The 27,950-nt window shown below is 36.8% G+C and overlaps 1 protein-coding gene across 4 annotated transcripts in view; it reads left to right on the top strand.

The window, feature by feature from the left end:
• The window catches only part of dpp6b (dipeptidyl-peptidase 6b), a 125,021-nt gene that overhangs the window by 95,408 nt on the left and 1,663 nt on the right, over positions 1–27,950 (top strand). For all 4 annotated transcript variants that reach the window (XM_052611202.1, XM_052611194.1, XM_052611219.1 and 1 more), the window contains 22 exons: positions 3,460–3,572; positions 3,677–3,751; positions 3,918–3,970; positions 4,418–4,499; positions 9,549–9,669; positions 12,050–12,204; positions 12,679–12,776; positions 13,607–13,733; positions 14,036–14,074; positions 14,199–14,306; positions 15,064–15,155; positions 15,311–15,358; positions 15,449–15,561; positions 17,861–17,914; positions 18,938–19,036; positions 19,117–19,186; positions 20,646–20,840; positions 20,924–20,978; positions 21,630–21,747; positions 21,847–21,905; positions 22,434–22,506; positions 22,607–22,680. In XM_052611202.1, coding sequence (XP_052467162.1) covers positions 3,460–3,572; positions 3,677–3,751; positions 3,918–3,970; positions 4,418–4,499; positions 9,549–9,669; positions 12,050–12,204; positions 12,679–12,776; positions 13,607–13,733; positions 14,036–14,074; positions 14,199–14,306; positions 15,064–15,155; positions 15,311–15,358; positions 15,449–15,561; positions 17,861–17,914; positions 18,938–19,036; positions 19,117–19,186; positions 20,646–20,840; positions 20,924–20,978; positions 21,630–21,747; positions 21,847–21,905; positions 22,434–22,506; positions 22,607–22,680 — 2,021 coding nt within the window. The remainder of the gene's footprint in view (positions 1–3,459; positions 3,573–3,676; positions 3,752–3,917; positions 3,971–4,417; positions 4,500–9,548; positions 9,670–12,049; positions 12,205–12,678; positions 12,777–13,606; positions 13,734–14,035; positions 14,075–14,198; positions 14,307–15,063; positions 15,156–15,310; positions 15,359–15,448; positions 15,562–17,860; positions 17,915–18,937; positions 19,037–19,116; positions 19,187–20,645; positions 20,841–20,923; positions 20,979–21,629; positions 21,748–21,846; positions 21,906–22,433; positions 22,507–22,606; positions 22,681–27,950) is intronic.

Here is a 27,950-nt window from a genome sequence, read left to right as displayed (position 1 = left end):
CCAAAGGCGTTCCCCAAATGCGATCGACGCAGCTCGAGTTCCCGAAGAGGAACTTTACTTTAGTTGGTTAGTCAACACCTCAAAAGAAGTGTACTTCTGTAAAGCATGACAAAAGGTGATAAAACGATTAAAAATATGTAAAAAAAAAAATGAAATTTTAAAATGAGATTACAAAGTGCGCTTTCTAACAAGTGTAATAAAGTGTGTTAAGTCATATAGTCAATGGAACTGTCTTGAAGTACAATTAGGTATAATTACTCGTTAAGTATAAGAGGCCTTTTTCATTAATATTATACATATTTTAAAAATTATACTTTTGATATACACTACAAGTGTGCATTCTGTACGGTTAATCACACTTCTTTGTCACAAAGGAAGCTATTACATGAACAAATCAATGGTAGGGTTCTGGAATAAAAGCTCTGCTGTCTCATGCTGACAACAAAAAAAGCATAATCACTAAAACCAACACCGAACTTCAGAGAATAGAAACTTTAACCAAGTTTGTACTGTTTTTACACGCCATCATTGCAGTTCTCACTGAGGGTTGTTCTGATATCTCTAATGCTAAGGCTTTTGTTGATGTTTTTATTATTGTGATTTTTCTGTGCCTGAAATTTCAATCGATTTTTGGCAGGGTGAAGAATGGGGTGTCCTTGTGTCCTTGTTAGAAAGGTGCAGCCCTGGTACCTTGTAAACCGAGCAAAAGATGTAAATCATGTTTTCATCTGCATTTTGATTAATCATTTTTTGTTATTCTGCTGCTGAAAATGCATTTGTTGATTTAAGGCTATGTTTACCTTGGAGAATCAGCCCTATTATTCTGTCTCTGACATGCTCCACACCTCAGCGCCCAGCCTTTCTAAAAGCGGTCACTGGTCTCTATTATTTATCAAGGCGGGTGCTATCTGCATTCAGGTCTGGAACACACTTGTTTACCAGGGTAGGTATAACATTTACAACCTGAATATATAAAGAACACAGTTGCTTTAGCAAAACAGGAACTAACTTTTAAAGCTGGTACAAATGAGCCATGGCTTTAAAATGAGCTGAAAGGGGTTTAAAGGCTTTTAAAAATAAAAGATTGAATACATTTATATGTGTTGTGAAAATGACCCCAAACCATTTTATGTGCATGAAGCACAACAGCTGTCTGTTCTCCTGAATGAAGCTATTGTCCATAAACCTTACCCTATTGCTATTTATCGATCTGCTAGTTCATACACTGTAAAGGAAATATTACACATAATATTTTAATTGTTTAACACATAATATTAACATTTTTTTACACATAATATTTTTGAGTAGTTTTTTGAGTAGGCTTGATTTTATAATGGAATCTAACTGAATAAATCATGTGAAATCTCCTAAATTAATTAATATATGACACAATTAATTTAATATAACTAGGGAAATGTTTTCATTTATTTTAAGTTTATTCTCAAAAAAAAGTGTGATTTTGAGTGAGTGTTTGTATTTTGTTATTATATAACATTTACAAGACTGTATACAGCCAAACAGCTCAAGTAGGAGAATACTTGAGAAGTCCTGCAGTAGCACTAGCAAAGCTACTGCTCATTAAACAAGGTTTAATGCCTTAGTAGAGTAGTGTCTATAACCACAAGCTCTACTCTTCTGCACAGTGGTAACGATTCAACTGTGCAATGGAAACTTCAATGTAAGAGAAACTCTTACAAATGTCAAACGTAACTGAACATTAAACATTAATAGATGCTTCCCTTCACTCAAAAACATAAAATAGCATTTAATTTCACAATTTACATAAATATATCTAGTCATATGCAAAGCATGCTGGGAACTAACAATCACCTCTAAAATAAAACTGCAAAATTGAGCTAATTCTCTTCAAATAAAGCTTTTTTACTTCATTATTTTAGTTTAATCAGTTCCTCAATTCAAGCACCAAACTGAAAAAGTCTCCTTAAAAAAGATTGAGGAAAACACATCTCTAGGTTTTATTAGTAAAAAGTCCTCAACATCTTCTATACAACACTGAATCACAATTTCTTTAATGAAATCCACACATTATTTTTAATCATCAACTTAATTTTTTTAATGAAAATTAAAAGACCCTTGATTCATTTTTTACAGTGTATAAATATGTAATAATATAAAAATATGCAAAATTTTTAATACATTTCTAAAGTTTGTCATTATAATGTATACAGTGTAGACTGATAGTAGTTTAACATAAGACAATCAACAACATAACAAAACTTAAAAAAATTACTATATATATATATATATATATATATATATATATTAAATATATATACAGTAAAAGCAATAATATAAAAATATCATTACAGTTGTGTGTTTGTTTACTATATATTTTGAAATGTAATTTATTCCTGTGATGCAAAGCTGAATTTCGGACAGCCTTTACTCCATTCATCAGTGTATAATTTGACATATGTATATATTAAGTAAGAACGGTTCTCATAATTTTTTCATTAATGAGCTTTTCTTAGATCCATACAAGTTCTGAATAATCTCCAGTTGAATGTTCAATCATGAAAGTTCTTTCAGAACATCTGCCAGTTACTTTAGGAGATTTTGGAGGAGGGAATCGGCTTCTCACTTTTGACTCCAAAACTCTCTACAGTGGTTTGATAATATTGAAGTCAGGTGATTCGTCTGGCCAGGGAAGATCAGGTTCTTCTTGTTGTTCCTACACCTTATTTTTTACACTTATCACACGAACCAGGCTTCGGGGGTCAAACGTGCTCTGGCACGGTTAAGATTGGCTAATTATTCTCCCGCATCCCGCACACACGAGTCTCTCCCCGCACATGAAGAGTCGTCCCGTGGCACACTCTGCAGCGATGGGTGCCGTGATCGCGCAGGTCACTAATAGGAAGTTGTTATAATGTTATGACCGAGGCTCTGGACTCTGGACATTTTCTATAAAAACATTCCTGGCAGTGACAGATAGTTTGTTTTATATTTAATTTTAATTGCATTAATGTTATACGTTAAGATTTACAAGAAATATTTTAACTGCTACTATGTAAAAGGAATACTGCTGTAAAACAGCACCTTATTTGTTTAAAGTGTTTGCAAACCAAATGTTATTGCACTTTTGATCATATAGCAATATGGCTACTTTTAAATGAAAAAAGTGTATATGCTACTTTTGAATGCACTATTAGTTTTATGCATAACAATGCAATTAATTGCAGACAATCATGTGATATATATATATATATATATATATATATATATATATATATATATATATATAATGTATATATATATATACTGTATATATATAGTTATACATAGCTGTGTAATAATGGATATTATCCCAAAAGAAATCAATTCATAAGGATAAAATACATCTCTCTCTCTCTCTCTCGGTTTATTTTGTATCAGAGCAGCTGTACATGAACAGGATATTGTGTATGTCAAGGGTAATCTTTCTTTTTTCTTTCAAAGACACTGAGCTGCTGTACCGTACCCCTGATGACGATGTGATGCGACTCGATGTGCTTTCCAAAACCAACAGGACTTTGGCAGAGGGCAAGCTGTTCGAGAGTTTCAAAAACCAGGTTCTTACCACTTTGATTAATATGAAAAACGATTATTATTATTTTTACTAAAGAAAAGCAACATCACATCCAAGATGCATGACCTTTCTTTTCTCCGGTTTCAGGGGTCCTACAAACCGATCAAACTCCAAGTGTCTCCTGATCGAAAACACGTGCTGGTGGCCTACAACATTGTGCCGGTAAATGCTTTGCATTCTGATTTATAAAGTGAAGAATCCAGCTGATTCTCTAGTCTTTTGTTGCAGAGTCCTCTTATCTGTTGCATCACATCTCTTTCTGAAAGATGAAATGATGTGCGTCTGATCGCTTCTAAAGGCCATCTCGTCTGTTCTCTTTGTTCTACAGCTTTATCAGTATTCCTTCACGGCCTACTACATCATCTGCAGCCTTAATTCTCCGTAAGTCTTGTTCGTATGACAATCTCACTGCTTTTTACTGTCCTCTGCCCAGAGAGACATGAATTGTGGGTAGCACTGCCACCTACTGTGTTTCCTAAGAACTGGTGTCATTTCCCCAGAGCTGTCCATGTCTGCAAATATCATTTGTCCTCAGAGTCAGTCTGCAACCCCACCCCTGATCTAAATGATTTATTATCTGTAGCATTATACATTACAAGTGAATTCAGTGAAATACATTAGACTTCAGGTAGGTTACACATCTTTCTCATTCAGCTCACACACACTTTTACACTCTCTCTGTCTTTCTAACAGATACGTCTGATATTATTTAACCCTCTCCGGTATCAAATCACAATGCATTTCACACATGATTGCATGCATTAATGCAAAGCAACACACACACACACACAAAGTTGTCCCGTTTTGAGATTGGTTTGTTTTTGACAGAGAGAGAGTGCAGCTGACCCCTAATGAGGTGCAGAACACTGCACTGCAGTACGCCGGATGGGGTCCCAAAGGACAGCAGCTGGTAAGAGAAACACAAACACACTCCCACTGCAGATGAGAAAAATGTGCTTTACAGAGGTAAACTTCAAAACTTCAAAGCTACAGTTAAATAGCACAAAACACAAATGCTGTTATACGAGGTTGTTTAATATAACCTATCAATGTAGTCTGTCGTTCATAATAACTTTGATTAGTTTATGATTATGTGGAACATGTAACAGGTTGAAAAGAAGGTGCAATATTAACATGCAATATTAATAACATTCAATCGTACAAGTTACTTCACTCCAGAAATGCAAATACAAGCTTTGAATTCTTACTGTATTTAATATTCGTTTTCTGGAAATGGAACATCATGATCATAATCTGTATCAAATCCTGGTTTGCCTTCATCCACTGGTCCTGATAGGAATCTAAAGAAGCTAAAATCATCACCTAATCTTTAGAAAAGAGAGTGCTTTAGGCTTTCAGCTAAATTTGACTAAAGCACTAAAGTAAAACAGTTTTTTTTTTTTTTTTTTCGGGCTGCTAGAAGCTGAGCTGTAAATAGTAATTGCATCTATAAGACAAGTATATATTTTAGTGTAGCTGTATACTTAAGTTACTCAATATTTCACAGTAAGTCACAAAAAAGAAAAACGTTTTTAATTGTCTTCAAAACTTTGGGGTCGTTTATTTATATATATATTTTTCATAAATTAATATTTTTTTCAGCAAGGATGCATTAAATAGATTAAAAGTGACAGTAAAGACATTTATAATGTTACTAAAGATTTCTATTTCAAATAAATGATGTTCTTTTGAACTCTTTATTTACTGTCACATAAAAAAATACATTTTAAAATGTATTAAAATAGTTATTTGAAAATGTAAAAATAATTAGTTTTTTCATGGAAGATATGGTTTAATAAATGCAGCTTTGGTGAGCATAAGACTTCTTTCAAAAACATTACAAAATTTGCCATCCCCGAACTTTTGAACAATAGTGTATCTTATGAAATCATCCTTATAAAAATGATACTAAAATAAGAATAATTTTGTGTTTAAATAGTGTTTACAATAAAGTCACACTGCTTGCTATAATCTATTAAGTACCCAGATGTCCATAATTCTGCTGAGTATTTAAATAAATAAATGTGGAGCAAATAAACAAGTGTGAGCTGCTCATATCGGCCTGATTGTGTCTGGCTCATGCTGGCAGAGCCTTTAGTAAAGCAGCATGACACAACCTCATTTCAAAAGAGCTGATTTAGTTTCTTCCTGAACTCATTTAGTGGCGTTTAGAAGGGTAAGAGTCACTATTACTCTTCGCCAGTGTTGTGCCTGAACACGTTCATTGAACAATAACTCATATTTGCAGTGCTGTATTAATGCCTGATGAACGTTACTGTGAACTCGTTCATTCTGGTGTCTGTGAACGGCACGCTCTCTCGGGTTAACTTCATTCAGTAGGGTGCCAGATTTCTATAGAGCCTTCCAGGTGAAAACCCGGCTAAAACACACCGTAAACGGGTCTTAATATGTAGCGGAAAAACACCCAATCTGGCAACACCACCAGTGTCGCACCGCCGTCCGCCGCATGCGTGACGCGTCATCAAAAAAATAAAAAATAAAAAAAGCATGGAGGCGACAGCAGCATGTAGCAAGAAGGCGTATGATCATTTAAAAATAATTTTATGATGTTTATGACAAGCTCGGTGAGAATGGGAGACAAAGCATTAAAGCAACAATGGGGAAATGCTGTCCCCTCAATGCTAATGTAAACCCTGGTTGGATAAGGATTCAAAATTGGATATGAAGATGAAATCTGACGCATAGCTTCATTGTTAAAAGTGATAAAATAATTGCTGTCTGTGATTATATATGGGCTGTGGCAATAATTTTGAAAAATAATAGCTCGCAGCAACATATGGAAAAAAAGAACTATGAACTAGTTCATTTAAAAATTTGTGAATTGAACTTTGAACTAGTTTATGTAGAAAGTGAACTTTCCCAACACTGCTCTTCGCCATAGTCAGAGATTCAAAGAAACCCCAAACTAACCAAACTAAGTGATACTTCATCCAAAACTGAATAATCATTTACTCACCCACACATAGTTTCTTACGTCTTCTGAACACAAAATAAGATATTTTGAAGAATTCTAGGCAACAATCATTTGCTGATATAGCCATCGACTTCTATAGTATATAAAAAAAACCTAATCAGTATGGAAGTCAATGGTTTGGTTAGTGACATTCTTCAAAATATCTTCTGTGTTCATATCGAACAAGACAAACACGGACACAGAAGCATTACCGTGTTTGTATTAGTAGTCTTATCAGTCAACACAAGAAGTGCCTGGAATATGTGTGTTAGTGTTTACCTGCAAACACAAACTCAGAAATATACGGCACTGCATTGCTTTGTCATAATCATACACAGATACATATTTGTTGTTGTAAGGAAAGCACACATGCTCAGTTGTGTTTGTGTGTGAGCGGAGCATCAGGTGTGAAATTTTCCGGGCGCCCGTATGCTGTCCCTGAGCCTCCGTGACGCCTCCGGTAATTAGTTTTCCGTGACAGAGCAATCAGCAGGGGTCTGCACTGACAGAACCTACACCGAAGGTCACATCCCAGACTTCTCCGGGGGGAAGAGAGCACGAGACGGATCCGAATGGCGGTCGTGGATGAGCAGAAATAGAGACGTAGAGGAGCTGTACATCACAGGTGTGATGGAGGAGAACGTACACTCTGCGGGACGGGGGTCAGAGTGTAGCACATGCTATTGGCTCCGTCCCAAAACCTACTGAACCGCCTTGCTGTCTACTGTCTAGATAGGCAGCTGCCTTCTAAAGCTCAAAATACTGAAGCATTGCAACAGTGCATAATGCATTACATCATGAACAAGATGATGGACCGTTGGCTAAACGTCTGATGCATATGGGACACAGAAGTGGAAACACGTCAGGAGTGTCGAAGTCATCATCAGATTGGTTGAATTATACAGGATTTCCGGAAGATGTGTGTGTTGCGTTCTTTACCGTTCCACCTGGAAACACAGATACTGTGATGCCAAACCCCTTCACGAAAGAAGAAAGCCGCCGTGTTTACAACTGTGACGACGAGAGATTATCAGGATCTAAAGTTAGCCTATAAACAAACGACCACTGTAAAGCATCTGTCAAATATATTCATCTTTATTTAAAATTGAGAAGTTGTCAGAATGCTGTAAAAAGGCTGTGAAGCAGATTATTGCGTACATGCGTTTATTTGTTCAGCATGATGACTTCTAAAGCCCCAGACAACTGCTGAAGTCCAATTTAGCCCCTTGTTAGTAAAAAGCTTTAAAAATTACAAGTGGGATAGAACTGATATTTTTATGCTGCAGAATAAAATGTGGGGGGAAAAAGTCTTGAGTTTGTGTTTCCTAGTTTTAGGCATTTAATCAAAAACCCATTCCAAAAACCTGTTGATTTCAGGAAAAAATGCTAACTATATGCAGAGGTCTGCTACGAGCAGGTCACACAAACATGTTTTTGAGGCTTATTTTTGTCTTTTTGTTGTTTTGCTGCCTGTCGTATGTTTTCATCCTCATTAGACTATAGCATTAAAGCAGTGATTCACTCTGTTCAGTCCATCTGAATTCATTAATGACAGAGCATTGAGCCATTATCTGCTGTATGTCTGTCTCTGTCCGTCGAGTAAATGACAGTGGTTAGAGAGATTCATAACAATAAGAGAGAAATACCAGGGCACAACCGCAACCATTAGTCAGAAACAAATCAGACCACGATTCACGAACATTGCAGTAATAAGACACAACCACAGGCTTGAACTTCTTCTTAATAATCACAACTAAATGCTGTCAATGGTTCTAAATGCAGGACAATTATCAATCCTCAGCATTTCCAAAGCCGCGGTTGCATATTCTCTTAAGAGTTATCTGAGCTTCTGTTTCAACCACAAGCAGAAAAAGGATCATTGTTACAAACTAGACTAGACTAGAATAATACACGAGACTAATGTGTGACATCTGAAGACATGCAAACACACTGCAAGCAATACAATCATTTAAAAAAAACAGCTTTTCACACTCTTACTAGTTTAATTTGTCTACTACGGTCCAAATATGTCATATCAAAAACCTTTTTACTGACATTGTTTACTTGATGCCATCTAACATTTGAGCAAATTTATTTTGGGCTAAATTGTTGGTTGTGGGAGGAATGATGCCAGAAGAAACTGTAATTGATAAATAATTTTTCACATTAATCATTGCCATTATTTATTTCATATAAACCGTCATTGAGAAGTTGAAAGAAGTTAGGATGAACCAGTGAATCTGTTGTGCCGAATGAAAAGTGTAGTTTATTATCATTCTTTTAAAGAGTTTGCCTTTTTATAGTTTTCAGACATGGTCTATTTGATTTGCATAAGTTAGTACAGCATATCTCTGTGATTTTGGCAGAATGTGATTCAGCTGCTGAAAAAAAACCCACCAGAGCTTTTCACACACACACACACACACACACACACACACACGCGCGCACGCACACACACACACACACACACACACACACTCTCTCTCTCTCTCCCAGAGCTGTCAGTCATCCTGCAGACAGTCTGCCACCAACCCTGATTACTGTAGCATCACACAACATCTTGGATATTCACTAGAGATGTGTGGATGTTTCAAGACATATACAGGTGCTTCTCAATAAAATAGAATGTTGATGAAAAGTTAATTTCAATTGTGAAACTCATGTATTATTTAAATTCAAGTAGTTTAAAGTGTTTGGTTTTTTTAATTGTGATGATTTTGGTGGATCTCTCTTGAGGGATTATGGGTAGTGTAGTTTTTCACCCGGGATTCTTTTTAAGATGACATCATCATACTTGAAGTATGTACTCTCACTTAACAATCTCAGAGATCATGGTGAATCTGTCTTGGAAGTTGTATACTTTATCACTGATTCAATTTCCCTATAGAAAAAAATGAATGCACTCTAAAATCTTTCAGTTTCTTTTTTTGTTTGTCTGGTTTGACATGGTCTTTCCTACAATCATTAGTTCTTCTTTCCTGACAGATTTTCGTCTTTGAGAATAACATCTACTACAAAGCGCAAGTGAACAGCCCATCGGTGCGTCTGGTGTCCACAGGCAGTCTGGGGGTCGTATTTAATGGACTTGCTGACTGGCTCTATGAAGGTAAAACCCATACGCATGAATAATAAAAAACTGTGTGTATGTGAGTGTGTGCATGTAATAAAATAGCAAAAGTGAGTGTGAGTGTGCGATGTGTTTAGTCTGGGTGCAGATTCTGTTTATTTGGACATACAGCGTGGCATTTGTGTATGTCTGATGCACCTCTCTGACTCGGCACATTTCTCCTCAAATTATATGAATTTATAACTTTTTTATTTTATTTCACCAACATTCATGGAATGGATATCTCTGCTTATATGTTGCAGAATTATTATTATTATTTTTTTAATAAAAATAAATAGCATGGGGAAAAAAATGCATTTTAAAGGGAAAAAGGTTTTTTTATAACCTCATATAGAAAAAAAGGAATTTTCTTCATGTCAAAATAATAACAAAATTTACACAAGAATTCATTGATATATAATAATAATAATATTTTTTATACTATTGCAACATGCAATCTTATACAAACAATACGTGTAATTTTTTGGATCATTTATGTTTGTTTGTTTTGTTTTATTTTAATTCAATTAATTTGCTAAATTACGTATAATAATAATAATTGATGTTATTATTGATATTAATATTAGTTTTATTTCAAAATATGCTAGATGTTAAATTGAAGTGATCTGGTTTCTCGAGCAAAACATAATTGCAAAGAAAAATAATAACTGTAAATGCTATTAACTGTTGCATTGTCTCTATTCATATACTCATCACTAAGGACCCTTTCTGGAAAATATGTAGGGAAATCAGATGAAAGCATTAATGCCGGTGTCTCTCTAAACTCGTTCGAGGTCATACTGAGTTCATTTCACAGCAGTAGATGCGCAGCAGACTCTTTCAGTCCCTCAGTCTGACTGATTTCAAAAGCAGCCAAATACGTGACATTCCACAGTCTTCTAATTTCATCAATAAGCATATAAACGGCAAATGCTAAACATACACCATATAGCTAAAGACCGAACATTTTTCAAAGCATTACAGGCCAACAGACCAATATTTTATATAACCATAATCATACATTTGTTTGTGCATGTAATCTAAAAGTGTTCATGAGTCATGTTTTTTCCTCGTCACTCTCAGCTCTGTAGTTCTGTCATTTTTCCAGGTATAAGGGCACATTGGCTGTGGGTTTGTTTGTGACACACGCTGAACTGAATTGCATGCTGGTAATTGGTTTTATCCTAAATTAACATCTCAGTGTGAGGCTATTCTTAGTCACATGCTCTTATGACATCTGTTTATGCTCTGCTCTGAAAAGGTCACTACTGCCATCCTGTGGTCTCTCCTTTCATGACGGATAGCGTTTAATCACAACAGGCAGGAACATTAGGGGATAGTTCAACAAAAAACTTAAATTGTGTCATCCGTGGAACATAAAATAAGATATTTTGAAGAATGTTTAAGCTGCTCCTTTCCAATAAACATAATGAATGGATCAAATGAATAATAGTGTTTTCATGGTTTCATCTACTTTTGGATGTACAGTGTTGTTAAACTTATTTAAAAAAAAGGGGTTAAATAAAATGAAATATAAATATTAGATACTGGTATAAAATTTGATGAAGCACTGAAATTTACTTCAACTAAAAAAAACTGAATTAAAGCTAAATCTAAATATTAAAAAGAACTATTACAATGACAAAAAGCACATTACAGAGCTAATAAAATAAAAATATAAAAATTATAGCAAATAAATAGTAAAATTATATAAATACTATATTACTATAAAAACTATTACAATAACATTAAAGAGTTACTAAAACTTAAACTGAAATAAAACAAAAAATAAAAGCAAATAAATTCTATAAAAGTATGCAAATTGAATTTACTAAACAATAGAAGCTGCCTACAACACACACACACACACATCTGCTTGATTTCTCCTTTGTTGCTTTACATAAAAGTATATGGGTGTGTAATGAAAACCAATAAATCTATTCCTCAAATAATTTGGAGTCATTGTGCAGCAGTTAATGTCCCGGGTGCTCAAGTGTGATGCAGAACAATCAAACTAAATATCTATGAACATCTGCATCTGAGTCATTTCTTCTTTAAATAAATAAGAAAATTGTTCCTTAAGGATTTTTTTTCTTTACATTTTCATGCACCAAAAAAATGAATAAATAGCTGACGGCTGTTTTAGCTTTATGGAGTGATGGATGAGACTCCCGAGGCAGCAGCCTACAGCCAAATGGATGCCATGAATCACAAGGGCTGTTTTTGCACATGTTGCAGTTATGTATTTTGCAGCGTGTCCTCTGTCCGTGTTTGCTTGAAAGGATATTGAATCCTCTAACTCATATCAGGATCTGACAGGGATGTGGTCACCATGCAACAGCGCTTTACTGCACTCAGCGTCACTTGTTTGTGTTCACAGAGGAGATCTTCCAGAGTCACATCGCTCACTGGTGGTCACCAGATGGTCTCAGACTGGCATATGCCACCATCAATGACACTCTGGTGCCCAAGATGGAGATACCCATGTTCACAAACGCGCTGTATCCCAGCGGACAGGAGTACCGCTACCCTAAAGTAAATCTCTGCAGCTTCTTTTTATGATCAAACCAAGTCTTAGTGGTGTGTGCCTCAATCTGTCAGTGTCTTTCAGTGTCACAGTAACCTTGTCTTGAGTGACATTTAAAGGGACAGTGCACCCAAAAATGAAAAATCTGTCATCGGGTCTTTACCAACTCTAAGGCTTTGAGAACACAAATGAAGATATTTTTCAATATTCTGTCATTGTTTTAGTAAACAATCAGTTGATGGTGACCCATTGATTTCCATAGTATTGTTTTCCTCACAGTGGAACTCAATGGCTACCAGCAACACTCTTCAAAATATATGATTTTGTGTTCAACAGAAGAAAACAGCTCGGACAGGTTTGGAACAACTTAAGGGTGTGTAAAAGATGACAGAATTTTCTTTTTTGGGTGATCTATCCCCGAGGGTCCCATCGGAGGAGGAGAAGGAGATAGTCCAGTTACTAAATCTGTGTTGTCTCTGTAGGCCGGGGAGGAGAACCCTGATATCTATTTGTCAGTGGTGAGTCTGAACGGCCCTTTACACACAGTGAGGATGAGGAAACCAGAGGACCCCAGGATCAGGTCAAACATTTAAAATATTCAATGTCAGCATCCAACAAATGAAACTAGAGCCTTTAAAAAAACTTACTTCACTTCTCTAAATCATTTTGACTTTTAATAACTAGGTGTCATAATTAGTTTGCCTTGATTTGGACAATATACACTTCAATTCAGATGTTTGGGGTCAATGAGATTCATATTCATGTTTAATCAAGAAGTCTCACCAAGACTGCATTTTTTATTTTATTTTAGGGTCAAAAATACAATTAAAACAGTAGTACTGTGAAATATTGGAATTTAAAAAAGCCTTTTTCTGTTTTTGATTTAAAAAGTAATCGTTCCTCCAGTCTTCAGTGTCACATGATCCTTCAGAACATATTCTAATATGATGATTTGCTGCTCTGGAAATATTTCTTATCATCAGTGATGTGCTGCTTAATACTTACAAAAAAAAAACATTCTATATATTTTTTTAGGATTCACTAATGAAAAAGAGTTCATCAAGCAGTTATTTGAAACTTTATAAACATTATAAAATCTCTTTACTTACAGTCACTTTTGATCAATTTGATGCGTCCTTGCTGAATAAAAGCAACCTTTTGAACGATATTGTAATACTTTAACAAACTCTGTAAACAGGCTACAGTCAGACTAATGGACTGCATTACTCCACACAAGAATAGCTTAAATGGCTTTAAGGAAAGCTTTTTAGAGCATTTTTTTTTATTAAGCTAATGGACAAAATCCATTTTAGCCAAAGCCTTTTTTATTAAACACATTTACCCACAAAAATGTACACAGACACTATTTGATGTCGTTTGAAGTGGTATTTTACCCAGCTTTCTCTGCAGGAAAGATTACTACATCACTATGGTGAAGTGGGCAACCAGCACCAAACTAGCAGTGAACTGGCTGAACCGAGCGCAGAACAACTCCATCCTGACCTTGTGTGAGGCCACCACAGGCATCTGCACCAAGGTAGCTTCTGATTTAAACTAGCACACACACTTAATCATCACTACTGTCCACAATAATAGCAAAGTCACTAGGACTGTGATATAACAAACGAAAGTGTGAGAATAACTTCATGACCTTTGATTTTCCGGAAAAGGCTGTAAGGGTGACAGCGCATATTGTTGCATCCAAATGTAAATGCATGTCAGTTCGGTGAAAGAAAAGATCTGTCACTGTCTGCTCCGGTCGTACTGTATATAAAGGACTTTGTCGCACAACGGGAGACATACAGAGGAAAACACAATAATCTGTCGGTGTGTTTTCAGAAACATGAAGATGAGAGTGACAGCTGGCTTCACAGACAGGTGAGTCACGCATCATGCTGCGTCTCAGAGCGTGTGTGTGTGTGTGTGTGTGTGTGTGTGTGTGTGTGTGTGTGAGAGCGCTGGCTGAATGTTCATGATTGGGAAGACTTGACTCTCTCTGCAGAACGAAGCCCCGCTGTTCTCCAGAGACGGATACAGGTTCTTCTTCACCCGAGCTGTTCCACAGGGAGGCAGAGGGAAGTTCTTCCACATATCCATGTCCACTTCCCAAGTGAGCTGACAATGAGAAACCACACGCTACTTCTGAAGGTTTCATTAGATAGTCCACCTAAAAATACAAATGTATTGTTAATTTACTCACCTTCTGGCCAAGACGTAGGTGACTTTTTTTTTATTCAGTAAAACACTTAAGGAGATTTTTAGCTGAAACGGTGCTCCTTGGTGAGTCATATAATGCAAGTCAATGGCTACCGTCACTTTGAGAGTCAAAAAAGCACAAAATGAATACCTGTGGTTCCTGGCGATATGTTGAGATCTTTCAAAGCTAAATGATCGGTCTGTGCAAGAAACTGAACATTATTTGCAACATTATTACCTGTGAACCCTAGATGAACCAGTTCACCAAAAAGAACCAGTTCAAAAGAATGATTCGTTGGTGAACAAGACATCACTCCAGACCGTTTGCCCGAGGCTCTGGATTTCAGGAAATAATGTTGTAAATACTGTTCAGTTTTTGCCCAGACCAATTGATTCACCTCAAAAGACTTAAATATGTAACAGGGATTAATTTTCTATTGCCTATATATGTTTTTCTGACTCTTAAAGTGACGGTAGCCATTGACTTGCATTTCATGAATCATCAAGGACCACAGTTTCAACCAAAAATCTTTTTTACTGCTCTACTGAAGATAAAGTCACTTCTTGGTTAACCTCAGGATCAGTAAATAAAAAGCTAATTGTATTTTTTATTTTTGGGTGAACTATCCCTTTAAGAGTTTGTTAAAGGTTCCTTTTGTGGTGTGTTTCAGCCCAACAGCAGCACAGACACGCTACAGTCGCTGACGTCAGGAGACTGGGACGTGACGCAGATTTTAGCCTACAATGAGGACACCAAACTTGTGTAAGGATGTGCGATCAGCAGCATTCTAAAGACCCAGATGCTTGATTCTATCCATATCATAAATAAAAATGGCAGAAATATACCTAAAATAAAGCAACATGCCATTACCTTTTGAAACATTAAAATGGATATCTGTAACAACAATGTCTTTGCAGATTCTTTCTGAGTACAGAAGACGATGCAAGACGGCGTCAGCTCTACAGGTATGACCCACACACACACACACACACACACACACAAACACACACTGATGTATTTGGAAGCATTGCACTGATGATGTTTTGTTGTTTTAGTGCCAACACCACAGGATCCTTCAACCGCCGCTGTCTTTCCTGTAACTTAAGCTGTGGATACATCAGCGGATCATTCAGTCCAGATGCTAACTACTTCCTTCTCAACTGCAAAGGTTTAATGCTTGTTCAATTCTATGCAAAACAACTGTTAATATCTGGTCTTATACCTACAGAGTACAATACAGAAAACAACATTTTCAAACAACCTTGGATCCAGAAGTATTTTTTACTAATGCTAATAATTTTTCCCATAGGGATTTTAAAAAGGTCGGTGTTAAAAAAGTTACAATCCATGAACCAAAGCAAGCAGCTACAAGCTGAATCATAAAAAGTAAAATAAATAAATAAATTGACAACTGGACATAGAGTTGAGATACTTAACAACTTTGAGAACTGTTGCACTTTTCCGCTTCCAGAGGTCGAAACTCTCCATAGGGAAATAGTTTTTTAACAATAACTGATAAACCTTTAAAGACAGACCTGTTGTGAGCTCCAAGGTTGTTAATCAATGTATGTGCCTCAGTTAGACTTGTCTGTTTGCATTTATTCAACTTCTTTTTTTAATGAATTGTGTTTAGTGAAAAACTACATTACCCATGATGCTATACAGAAAATTCTACCAATCAGAGAGTCACAGTGAGCAAAACAACCACAAGAGATCTTTAGCGCTGACATTACCATGACCTCAAAATACTTATATTACTTAGATTTAATATTTATTCGCTTATTGAAATAGATAATTCCCCAGAAACAATATGAAATATGAAGTCAGTGTTTGAATGATTATTCTCTCGCTGCTGAGTGACTCTGGATGATCCCAGTCTGTTAGTCATGACATCATTACCCTGCTGAGTGTTGTCATGGTCAATGATCTGTTTAGCACAAGGAAAGGTCAGTGTTTGTGTTATTAATTAGAGCCTCATGGTCCTTCCCCAGACCTCAGCAGAGAAAGATCAGTTCTTGTGGATCAAACCAAGCAATGATTAGGTGCTGTATAATTATTCCATGTTTAGTGATCCTAAATGGGCTTTGAGTGCATCGATGAATTCCTGGAAAACCCCAAAACCACACTGTAAGAAACTATTTGTTGAGTCAACTTAAAAAAAAAAAAATATATATATATATATATATATATATATATATATATATATTAAAAATAAAATATATTTTTTTTTTTTTCTGTGTGATGCAGTTTTCAACATGTTTTTGAGTTGAAACAACAGTTACACTAGTTCATTCAACTTTCAGCTTAGTTGAGGCCCAATAAATGTACATGTTCTTGTTGTCTGGACAATTAATAAAACGTGTTATGTCTACAAAAAAATAAAATTGATTTAAATGTTACAATCACAAAATTATTTTTTATAGTGCAGCTTTAGAAACCGCTAATTTAATCAGTCATTACCGTCAGAATAATTTTTTATAATTATATTTTCATTCTGTTTTCTTGCTGTTCTGTTCAGCAAACAATAAAAAACATTGATCATTTTTTTTATTAATTTCTAATGGATCATGTGACACTGAAGACTGGAGTAATAATGCTGAAAATTCAGCTTTGTCATCACAAGAATAAATAACATTTTAAATCATATTAAAATAGAAAAATTATATATCTCACAATGTATATCACAGATTTTACTGTATATCACAATATTCTTTACCATATGGTCACTAACAGTTTATATCATGAAACATAATTAAAAAAAAGAACTGCGTAATAATGGTTCCAATGTTTCACAAATGTGAATAATTGAAATTTGAAAATAAATCGTTTTTAATTGTATTTATTTGTTTTGATTTTATTTTATTTAAACAGTGAAACTGCTTTATAAATAAATAAATATTAAAAATTATCTTCAATTTTTCTATTGCCTACCTGTTTATTATATTATATTATATGTTTCTCTGTATATTGTCCATGTGTATGTGCGTCTTTGGCTTTGGTAACTGTTGCATGAAGCCAGACACTGAATTAACACAAGATTGGAGGCTATTCTGACCAAAAATCACCCACTTAGGGAGAAATCATCAGTGCAACATAAGTGTTGTTGCATGCCATTTTTAGAGACGGATTCACCTAAAAGAAGTTACAACAATAACAGAATATTTCACATGCATGACTCGCAGAATATACAGTAATGCATAAAACAAACATACTGTAATATAGAGTAATCTTCAGATACGCAATAAAGGCCAGCATGTTTTTCTGAGATGTGATGACAATAATATTATGCAGTGGGAATAGAAATATTATAAGAGTCAATACAGCTGGTTAAAACAAACACAGTGCATCTTCTTTTCAGGCTGCAAAGCAACTAAATGTGATTCATTTACAGGGCGGTGATTCTTTTCTATACCTGCAGTATATATCTGCTGTGAGACACTAATCTTGACCTCTGTTTCTCTGCACAGGTCCCGGTGTGCCACACACAGCCGTTTACAGCACCAGAGACGGAGACTATGAGAGTGAGTCTTTAAACACTACAGACTCACTTCATCAGCTCTGCATCCAAGAGCGCGTTTAAAGGTGTTTCTCACCCAAAGCACACGATAGAAGAACATGTGCTTTATCAGCCGTCTTCAGGAGGTGAACGTGTTTGAAGATAAACATCACGAAGCAGCTCAAATGTGTGAACTGTGTCAGATGAGTTGATTTGAACAGCACGTCCTCAGCTTCTCTGGGATCCTCAGACAGTGAGGACGGATGTGTGTTAGCATGATTAGCCGTGATTATCATCGGCCTCTTGGGGGAAAGAGACAGCAGGACAGAACAGACTGATCAGACTCACTCGCTATAACTCACTCGTGTGATTCACAGCAAGTCAGATGTGTTGATTTTGATGGCCATATTAATAGATAACAGTATTTTTACACCAAGAGGTCAGGGTTTGGCTGGTTAGCGTGACCCTGTTAGCCCCTGCTGGTAACTGTTGTAACTACACCATTCTGGCCTTTTTTTTTTTTTTTGACCACCATTTATGAAAAACATATAATTAATATTTCATTATATTGTAGAATATTTTTGTTAACCAGTGTGCTTATTACTATACAATGTTGTTCAGAAGTGTGGGGTCAGACTTTTTTGTTTGTTTGTTTTTGAAAGAAATGAAGCCAAAATGCATTAGATGGTTTTGTAAAGTAAATTGAAGACATTAATGATGTTTCTATCAAAAGATTTCTATTTAAAAAATGTCTTCTTTTCAATTTTTATTCATCAAACAATACTCTAAAACATTAGTTTTAACAAAAAATATTACACCACACAACTGTTTTTAACATCAAAAATAAAATAAAGCAATTATTATTATTATTTGAGCAGCAAATCAGCATATCAGAATGATTTCTGAAGATCATGTGACACTGAAGACTGGAGGAATGATGCTGAAAATACAGCTTTGATCACAGCAATTAATTACATCTTAAAATATATTACTATAGTAAATAGTGTCTCTCTGACATGCTCTGAATGTGAATGACTGTTTCCCTCAGAGCTGCTGGATGTGGAGCTCAATCAGCCGCTGAACACCACAGTGAACAACACGCAGATGCCCAAAGTAGAGTACAGAAAGATCAGCATAGATGATTACTGTGAGTATCTTACAGCAAACATCAGTTTTCACTGAGCTGATGACTGTCCCCGCACAGTAACTTTCCCATCATCCTCACAGGTCTGAACATGCAGATTATGATGCCAGCGGCGTTCACGGAGACATCTCACTACCCTTTACTGCTGCTGGTGTAAGTCACATGATCCACACACACACACACACACACACACACACACACAGAGGTTTAGTCCAGCAAAGACCGACCAATATTAAAGCTGTGCTCATGTTTTTCTTTTCTTAGTGTGACTATATCAGTACTGCTGTGTGAATGTCATGATAACGCTCTCATTAAATGTACCTTGATGTAGATTTTTTTTTCGTTCCAGATGCCATTATATACACAGTATCTTTAAAACTGAGCAACTGAGAAGGTAGTGATCAAAGTACATTTTAGAAATATACCCCATCTAGTATCTAAATCTATGTATCAGCATATGGGAATCACATTGGAGTGACTTATTTCAATTTAACAGTTCGCCAAAATTATATATATAAAAAAAAGATCAGTCAAGAATAGAGAATTATGGAAAATGTTCAAATCAGGAATGTCAGAATCAGAATCGTGCATAAAAAAATGTCAGACAGAATATAACATACAGCGATGTTCACTAACACAAGTTTATAGGTTTATAGGCAAAAATGTGTGAAGTATTTCCCTCAGTTCTCTGATCACTCCAATTCAATCTCAGCGAGTGAAGAACACATTTATACTCATGTGCTTTATGGTCTCTGACAGACAGCATGTGTTCTCCCTCTTCTCAGAAAGCTATGATGCATTCACACATCTGGTAGAGAGGGGTTTCCAGGTAACACGTGTACTAGCTGGACCCCTGCTTCTCATAAATACTACCGTGTGCACATTTGTTTTTGACAGACATCAATATCATAATAAATCAAATAATGTGGATTTGAAAACAGAATAATTGTACAGTAATAATTCTTTATTTCTTAGCTGGCAAGTTTTCAGTCAAGTGATTGATTCCCAAGAGTGTGTTATGTTAATGTTTTTAATTCTAATATTCCAGTCGACAGCCAGCCCTCAGATATAAGGGGTGAACTATGTTTGATTTCTGGGTCATTATAAAACATGCTGGAGACGTGTGAAGTGCTTTTTATGCTTATTTTATGGAATGGCTTAAATTGCATTTACAGTTACTCAGAGACTGAGATATCTGGCTTGTCAAAAAATGCTCAAGATAGTCACAAGATTGTTTTTTTTACCCAGAAAGGGGTGGTTTGATGTAATTAGTTGCTTTTATTGTATCTTATAACAAAAATGTTTTTATTTGAACCCATGAAAATGCTGATCCTATTGTAAATAATGTAAAAAATCACTTTAGACACACACACACACATACTGGCCAGTGTGATTTTCAGTGGAAACTGGGCATTTTTGCATTGCAGTTTGTTTTGTAAATAACAAAATAGACCTTAAATAGGCTTGATTGATTATATATTTATTGCATTTTTTTTTTTTTTTTTTTTTTTGTGGTGAGATGTGACCCGGATATTTCATGGTATCATCCACCCAGTGAAACGTGACATTGTTTTGATGGGATGGTTCTGATACGCTTGCTTTGCTCTGGTAGGGATGGCACCCCCGGTGGTCAGATGGTGACAGAGCAGTTTCAGGTGGACTGGACCACGGTGCTGGTCAGTTCCTTCAACACCATAGTCATGCGTCTGGACGGCCGCGGCAGTGGCTTTCAGGGCACAAACCTCCTCCACCGCGTCAAGAAGAAACTGGGGGAGTTTGAGGAGAGAGACCAGCTGGAAGCTCTCAGGTCAGACCATCTACATGAGCGCCTCGAAAACTAAAAAAGAATACTTTATTCCATGCTTACATCTCTTCTATGATTCCCTGCAGAATTATCTCACAGCTGCAATACGTTGACGGCTCAAGAGTTGGAGTTTATGGAAAGGTGAGTTAGTTTGGTTACTGTTGGACAATGAGGGACATGTTTGAGAGTGAGAAGAGAGTTGTTAGCTGTGATTGATTTTTTTTCTTTTTCTCCAAAGCAATGAGGTAGCATGACAAAACGCTTTTATATGTCATTAGGCCTTGGTATTTGACTTTTATTTTTGTACTTTTATAATTTGTATTAATATTTTGAATTAGCTTTTAATTTTAGAATTTCAGTTTTCATTTTATTTTTAGTTTATTTTGGTTAATTCTAACTTTAATATTTTTATATTACTATTTAAGTTTTATTTAATTTTAATATTTTTTAAGGTTATTAATTTTAGCGCTTTCCCTTTTCATTTACATTTATATTTTATTTGAGCTATGAGTGAACAAAAATAGTTTTAGTTTGACTGATGAGTGATGACTATAAAGACATTTTGTGTAATTTTCGTAACATGCACTGATGACTCATTCTAAATTCAAAAGCAAGAACACATAAATCTAAAGAATCAAACATATTAAAATTATGAATCAGTTTTTATTTCATTTTGGCTTCAGGAAGTCTGTATCGTCGGATTCATATGAAATTATACCATGTTATGAACGATTGTATCATTCAGTATCATTTATGTTCACTCATCACTAATAATCTGTTTTGTCTGTTCAGGCATATGGAGGATATCTGGCCAGCCGACTATTACGCTCAGATGAAAATCCAGATTTGTTTAAATTCAAAATCAAGTGTGGAACCATCGTCTCCCCCATCACTGATTTCTCTTTATACGGTATGATGTCATATCCACTGTTTGATCACACGTCATTTATGTCTATGAATAAAACGAATGGACTAATTTCAGTGGTACTGATGATCATCTGTCCTGCAGCTTCTGCATTTTCAGAACGCTATTTAGGATCACCGCAGTCCAGTAAGAGAGGATACGAGGTAATGCACACATGAGATGGCTGAGGGTCAGCTCTAATAAATCAGTTACCAGTGCAGTGTATTAACTAATTACATGTAATCTGGATTACAGATTACAGTTACTTTAAATGGAATACATTATTACAAATTATTCACACGATGGCAGTAATTATTCATAATTTATTTATTCTGACTAATTTTTTTTTTCTCTTTTAAATGTGATGCAGGAATCCCCAAAATTTTGTCAGTCAAACCACTTTGACCTAAATATTTATTTGAAGTCTTGCTGAGATTTCAAGTTAATATTTCAATAATTTAACAACACATTCGGATGTTGGTTTTATGGTCATGCATTTATTTCTCTCGTTTTTTATAACAATAATCTCATTTAAATCTATAAACAAGTGACGTCACAAGGAATCTAAAAGTAATCCATAAGTAGTCAGAATATATTACCTAAAATGAGTAATCTTGAGTACATTACTTACTAATTTGTAAGTAATCTCCCCACCACTCTCTTATATATGGTTTTGGCTTGTATTTTTTCAGATGGCACGCTTAACAGACCACATGGAGCAACTGAGGGACAAACAACTCATGATAATTCACCCGACGGCGGACGGTGACTCTTGATTTAAACAAAGCTTCTTTATCTCTTAAATACGTGCTTTTCTTTCATTTGTTCAAAGGACACTGTGTAACATTTCTTTCTGTTCACACAGAGAAAGTCCATTTTCAGCACACCGCCAAATTTATCAGCCATCTGATAAATGAGAAAGCTAATTATACATTACAGGTAAGAGCTGATCAGCTGCTGTTTAAGCTCTCAGCTATTGACCCTTACGTTTCTGCTTTATGTATCATCTCTATTAGTGGTGTTTATTCCATCGAGTGCCACATTTACTGCTGAGGGTTTGTGGTCTGAACAAGCCGCTAATTAATTATTACATTATAACTCGTTCTGTTCCATTTGTGCTGAAGACTTGAATGACGCCTCAAATCATGTGACTCAGTGAGGAGAGATGTGATATTTTTACTAACTTCCTCACAACACCCTAGCAACTTCATAGCAACACACTTACAACTGCTTCGACACCCATAGCATTATACTAAAACCATCAAGACCCCATAGCACCCCTTGACACCCATAACAACCGCAGCAACATGCTAAAAACACTCAGACACCCTAGCAACATCTTAAAAACACTCAGACACCCTAGCAACATGCTAAAATCACTCAGACACCCTAGCAACATCTTAAAAACACTCAGACACCCTAGCAACATGCTAAAAACACTCAGACACCCTAGCAACATGCTAAAAACACTCAGACACCCTAGCAACATGCTAAAAACACTCAGACACCCTTAACAACCGCAGAAAATGCTAAAAACACTCAGGCACCCTAGCAACATGCTAAATACACTCAGACACCCTAGCAACATGCTAAAAATACTCAGACTCCCTTAACAACCGCAGCAACATGCTTAAAACACTCAGACTCCCTTAACAACCGCAGCAACATGCTAAAAACACTCAGACACCCTAGCAACATGCTAAAAACACTCAGACACCCTAGGAACATGCTAAAAACACTCAAAGCACCCTAGCAACATGCTAAAACACTCAGGCACCCTAGCAACATGTTAAAAACACTCAGACACCCTAGCAACATGCTAAAAACACTCAGACACCTTAGCAACATGCTAAAAACACTCAGACTCCCTTAACAACCACAGCAACATGCTAAAAACACTCAGACACCCTAGCAACATGCTAAAAACATTCAGACACCATAGCAACATGCTAAAAACACTCAGACTCCCTTAACAACCGCAGCAACATGCTTAAAACACTCAGACTCCCTTAACAACCGCAGCAACATGCTAAAAACACTCAGACACCCTAGGAACATGCTAAAAACCCTCAAAGCACCCTAGCAACATGCTAAAACACTCAGGCACCCTAGCAACATGTTAAAAACACTCAGACACCCTAGCAACATGCTAAAAACACTCAGACACCTTAGCAACATGCTAAAAACACTCAGACTCCCTTAACAACCACAGCAACATGCTAAAAACACTCAGACACCCTAGCAACATGCTAAAAACACTTAAAGCACCCTAGCAACATGCTAAAACACTCAGGCACCCTAGCAACATGTTAAAAACACTCAGACACCCTAGCAACATGCTAAAAACACTCTGACACCCTAGCAAAATGCTAAAAACACTCAGACACCCTTAACAACCGCAACAACATGCTAAAAACACTCAGGAACCCTAGCAACATGCTAAAAACATTCAGACACCCTAGCAACATGCTAAAAACACTCAGACTCCCTTAACAACCGCAGCAACATGCTTAAAACACTCAGACTCCCTTAACAACCGCAGCAACATGCTAAAAACACTCAGACACCCTAGCAACATGCTAAAAACACTCAAAGCACCCTAGCAACATGCTAAAACCCTCAGGCACCCTAGCAACATGTTAAAAACACTCAGACACCCTAGCAACATGCTTAAAACACTCAGAATCCCTTAACAACCGAAGCAACATGCTAAACACACTCAGACACCCTAGCAACATGCTAAAAACACTTAAAGCACCCTAGCAACATGCTAAAACACTCAGGCACCCTAGCAACATGTTAAAAACACTCAGACTCCCTTAACAGCAGCAACATGGTAAAAACACTCAGACTCCCTTAACAACCGCAGCAACATGGTAAAACACTCAGACACCCTAGCAATATGCTAAAAATACTCAGACACCCTAGCAACATGCTTAAAACACTCAGAATCCCTTAACAACCGAAGAAACATGCTAAAAACACTCAGACACCCTAGCAACATGCTAAAAACACTTAAAGCACCCTAGCAACATGCTAAAACACTCAGGCAACCTAGCAACATGTTAAAAACACTCAGACTCCCTTAACAGCAGCAACATGGTAAAAACACTCAGACTCCCTTAACAACCGCAGCAACATGGTAAAAACACTCAGACACCCTAGCAATATGCTAAAAACACTCAAAGCACCCTAGCAACATGCAAAAAACACTCAGACACCCTAGTAACATGATAAAAACACTCAAAGCACCCTAGCAACATGCTAAAACACTCAGACTCCCTTAACTACCGCAGCAACATGATAAAAACACTCAAGACACCATAGCAACATGCTAAAAACACTCAGACTCCCTTAACAACCGCAGCAACATGCTAAAAACACTCGGACACCCTACCAACATGCTAAAAACACTCAAAGCACCCTAGCGACATGCTAAAACACTCAGACTCTCTTAACAGCAGCAACATGGTAAAAACACTCACACTCCCTTAACAACCGCAGCAACATGCTAAAAACACTCCGGCACCCTAGAAACATGCTAAAAACACTCAGACACCCTAGCAACATGCTAAAAACACTCAGACACCCTAGCAACATGCTAAAAACACTCAGACACCCTAGCAACATGCTAAAAACACTCAGACTCCCTTAACAACCGCAGCAACATGCTTAAAACACTCAGACTCCCTTAACAACCGCAGCAACATGCTAAAAACACTCCGGCACCCTAGAAACATGCTAAAAACACTCAGACACCCTAGCAACATGCTAAAAACACTCTGAAACCCTAGCAACATGCTAAAAACACTCAGACACCCTTAACAACCGCAGCAACATGCTAAAAACACTCAGACACCCTAGCAACATGCTAAAAACACTCAGACACCCTAGCAACATGCTAAAAACACTCAGACTCCCTTAACAACCGCAGCAACATGCTTAAAACACTCAGACTCCCTTAACAACCGCAGCAACATGCTAAAAACTCTCAGACACCCTAGCAACATGCTAAAAACACTCAGACACCCTAGCAACATGCTAAAAACACTTAAAGCACCCTAGCAACATGCTAAAACACTCAGGCACCCTAGCAACATGCTAAAAACACTCTGACACCGTAGCAACATGGTAAAAACACTCAGACTCCCTTAACAACTGCAGCAACATGCTAAAAACACTCAGACACCCTAGCAACATGCTAAAACACTCAAAGCACCCTAGCAACATGCTAAAACACTCAGACTCCCTTAACAGCAGCAACAACATGCTAAAAACACTCAGACTCCCTTAACAACCGCAGCAACATGCTAAGAACACTCGGACACCCTAGCAAAATGCTAAAAACACTCAAAGAACCTTAGCAACATGCTAAAACACTCAGACTCCCTTAACAGCAGCAACATGGTAAAAACACTCAGACTCCCTTAACAACCGCAGCAACATGCTAAAAACACTCAGGCACCCTAGCAACATGCTAAAAACACTCAGACACCCTAGCAACATGCTAAAAACACTCTGAAACCCTAGCAACATGCTAAAAACACTCAGACACCCTTAACAACCGCAGCAACATGCTAAAACACTCAGACACCCTAGCAAAATACTAAAAACACTCAGACACCCTAGCAACATGCTAAAAACACTCAGACTCCCTTAACAACCGCAGCAACATGCTTAAAACACTCAGACTCCCTTAACAACCGCAGCAACATGCTAAAAACACTCAGACACCCTAGCAACATGCTAAAAACACTCAGACACCCTAGCAACATGCTAAAAACACTCAAAGCACCCTAGCAACATGCTAAAACACTCAGGCACCCTAGCAACATGTTAAAAACACTCAGACACCCAAGCAACATGCTAAAAACACTCAGACACCCTAGCAACATGCTAAAAACACTCAAAGCACCCTAGCAACATGCTAAAACACTCAGGCACCCTAGCAACATGTTAAAAACACTCAGACACCCAAGCAACATGCTAAAAACACTCAGACACCCTAGCAACATGCTAAAAACAATTAAAGCACCCTAGCAACATGCTAAAACACTCAGGCACCCTAGCAACATGCTAAAACACTCAGACTCACTCAACAGCCACAACAACATGGTAAAAACACTCAGATTCCCTTAAGAACTGCAGCAACATGCTTAAACATTCAAACAGCCTTAACAACCACATTTCAACATGCAATAAGCAATCAAACACCCTAGCAATGTACGAAACACTCAGACGCCCTTAACAACCGCAGCAACATGCTAAAAACACTCAGACACCCTAGCAACATGCTAAAAACACTCAGACACCCTAGCAACATGCTAAAAACACTCAGACTCCCTTAACAACCGCAGCAACATGCTTAAAACACTCAGACTCCCTTAACAACCGCAGCAACATGCTAAAAACACTCAGACACCCTAGCAACATGCTAAAAACACTCAAAGCACCCTAGCAACATGCTAAAACACTCAGGCACCCTAGCAACATGCTAAAAACACTCAGACACCCTAGCAAAATGCTAAAAACACTCAGACACCCTAGCAACATGCTAAAAACACTCAAAGCACCCTAGCAACATGCTAAAACACTCAGGCACCCTAGCAACATGTTAAAAACACTCAGACACCCAAGCAACATGCTAAAAACACTCAGACACCCTAGCAACATGCTAAAAACAATTAAAGCACCCTAGCAACATGCTAAAACACTCAGGCACCCTAGCAACATGCTAAAACACTCAGACTCACTCAACAGCCACAGCAACATGGTAAAAACACTCAGATTCCCTTAAGAACTGCAGCAACATGCTAAAACATTCAAACAGCCTTAACAACCACATTTCAACATGCAATAAGCAATCAAACACCCTAGCAATGTACGAAACACTCAGACGCCCTTAACAACCACATAGCTACATGAAAAAAACACTCAGACACCCTAGCAACATTCTTAAACCACTGACTCCCTTAACAACATGCTAACCATTCAGGCATCCTTAACAACAACAAAGCATCATGCTAAATCCATAGAGACACCATAACAAACACAGCAAACAACACGTAAACACCCTTCATTTCTACATATGGACATGCTAAAAACACTCAATATAACATTAGCGATATGCAAAAAAAGAAACACTAAAGCAATTTTAGCAACCATATAGCCAAATGACAAAAAAAATTAAAAATAAATAATGATTATTG

The sequence above is a fragment of the Carassius gibelio genome, chromosome A2, assembly GCF_023724105.1.
Source record: "Carassius gibelio isolate Cgi1373 ecotype wild population from Czech Republic chromosome A2, carGib1.2-hapl.c, whole genome shotgun sequence".
NCBI lineage: Eukaryota > Metazoa > Chordata > Actinopteri > Cypriniformes > Cyprinidae > Carassius > Carassius gibelio.
The sequence above is the reverse complement of the archived record's forward strand: the minus strand, read 5'-3'. Positions and strand labels throughout refer to the sequence as shown.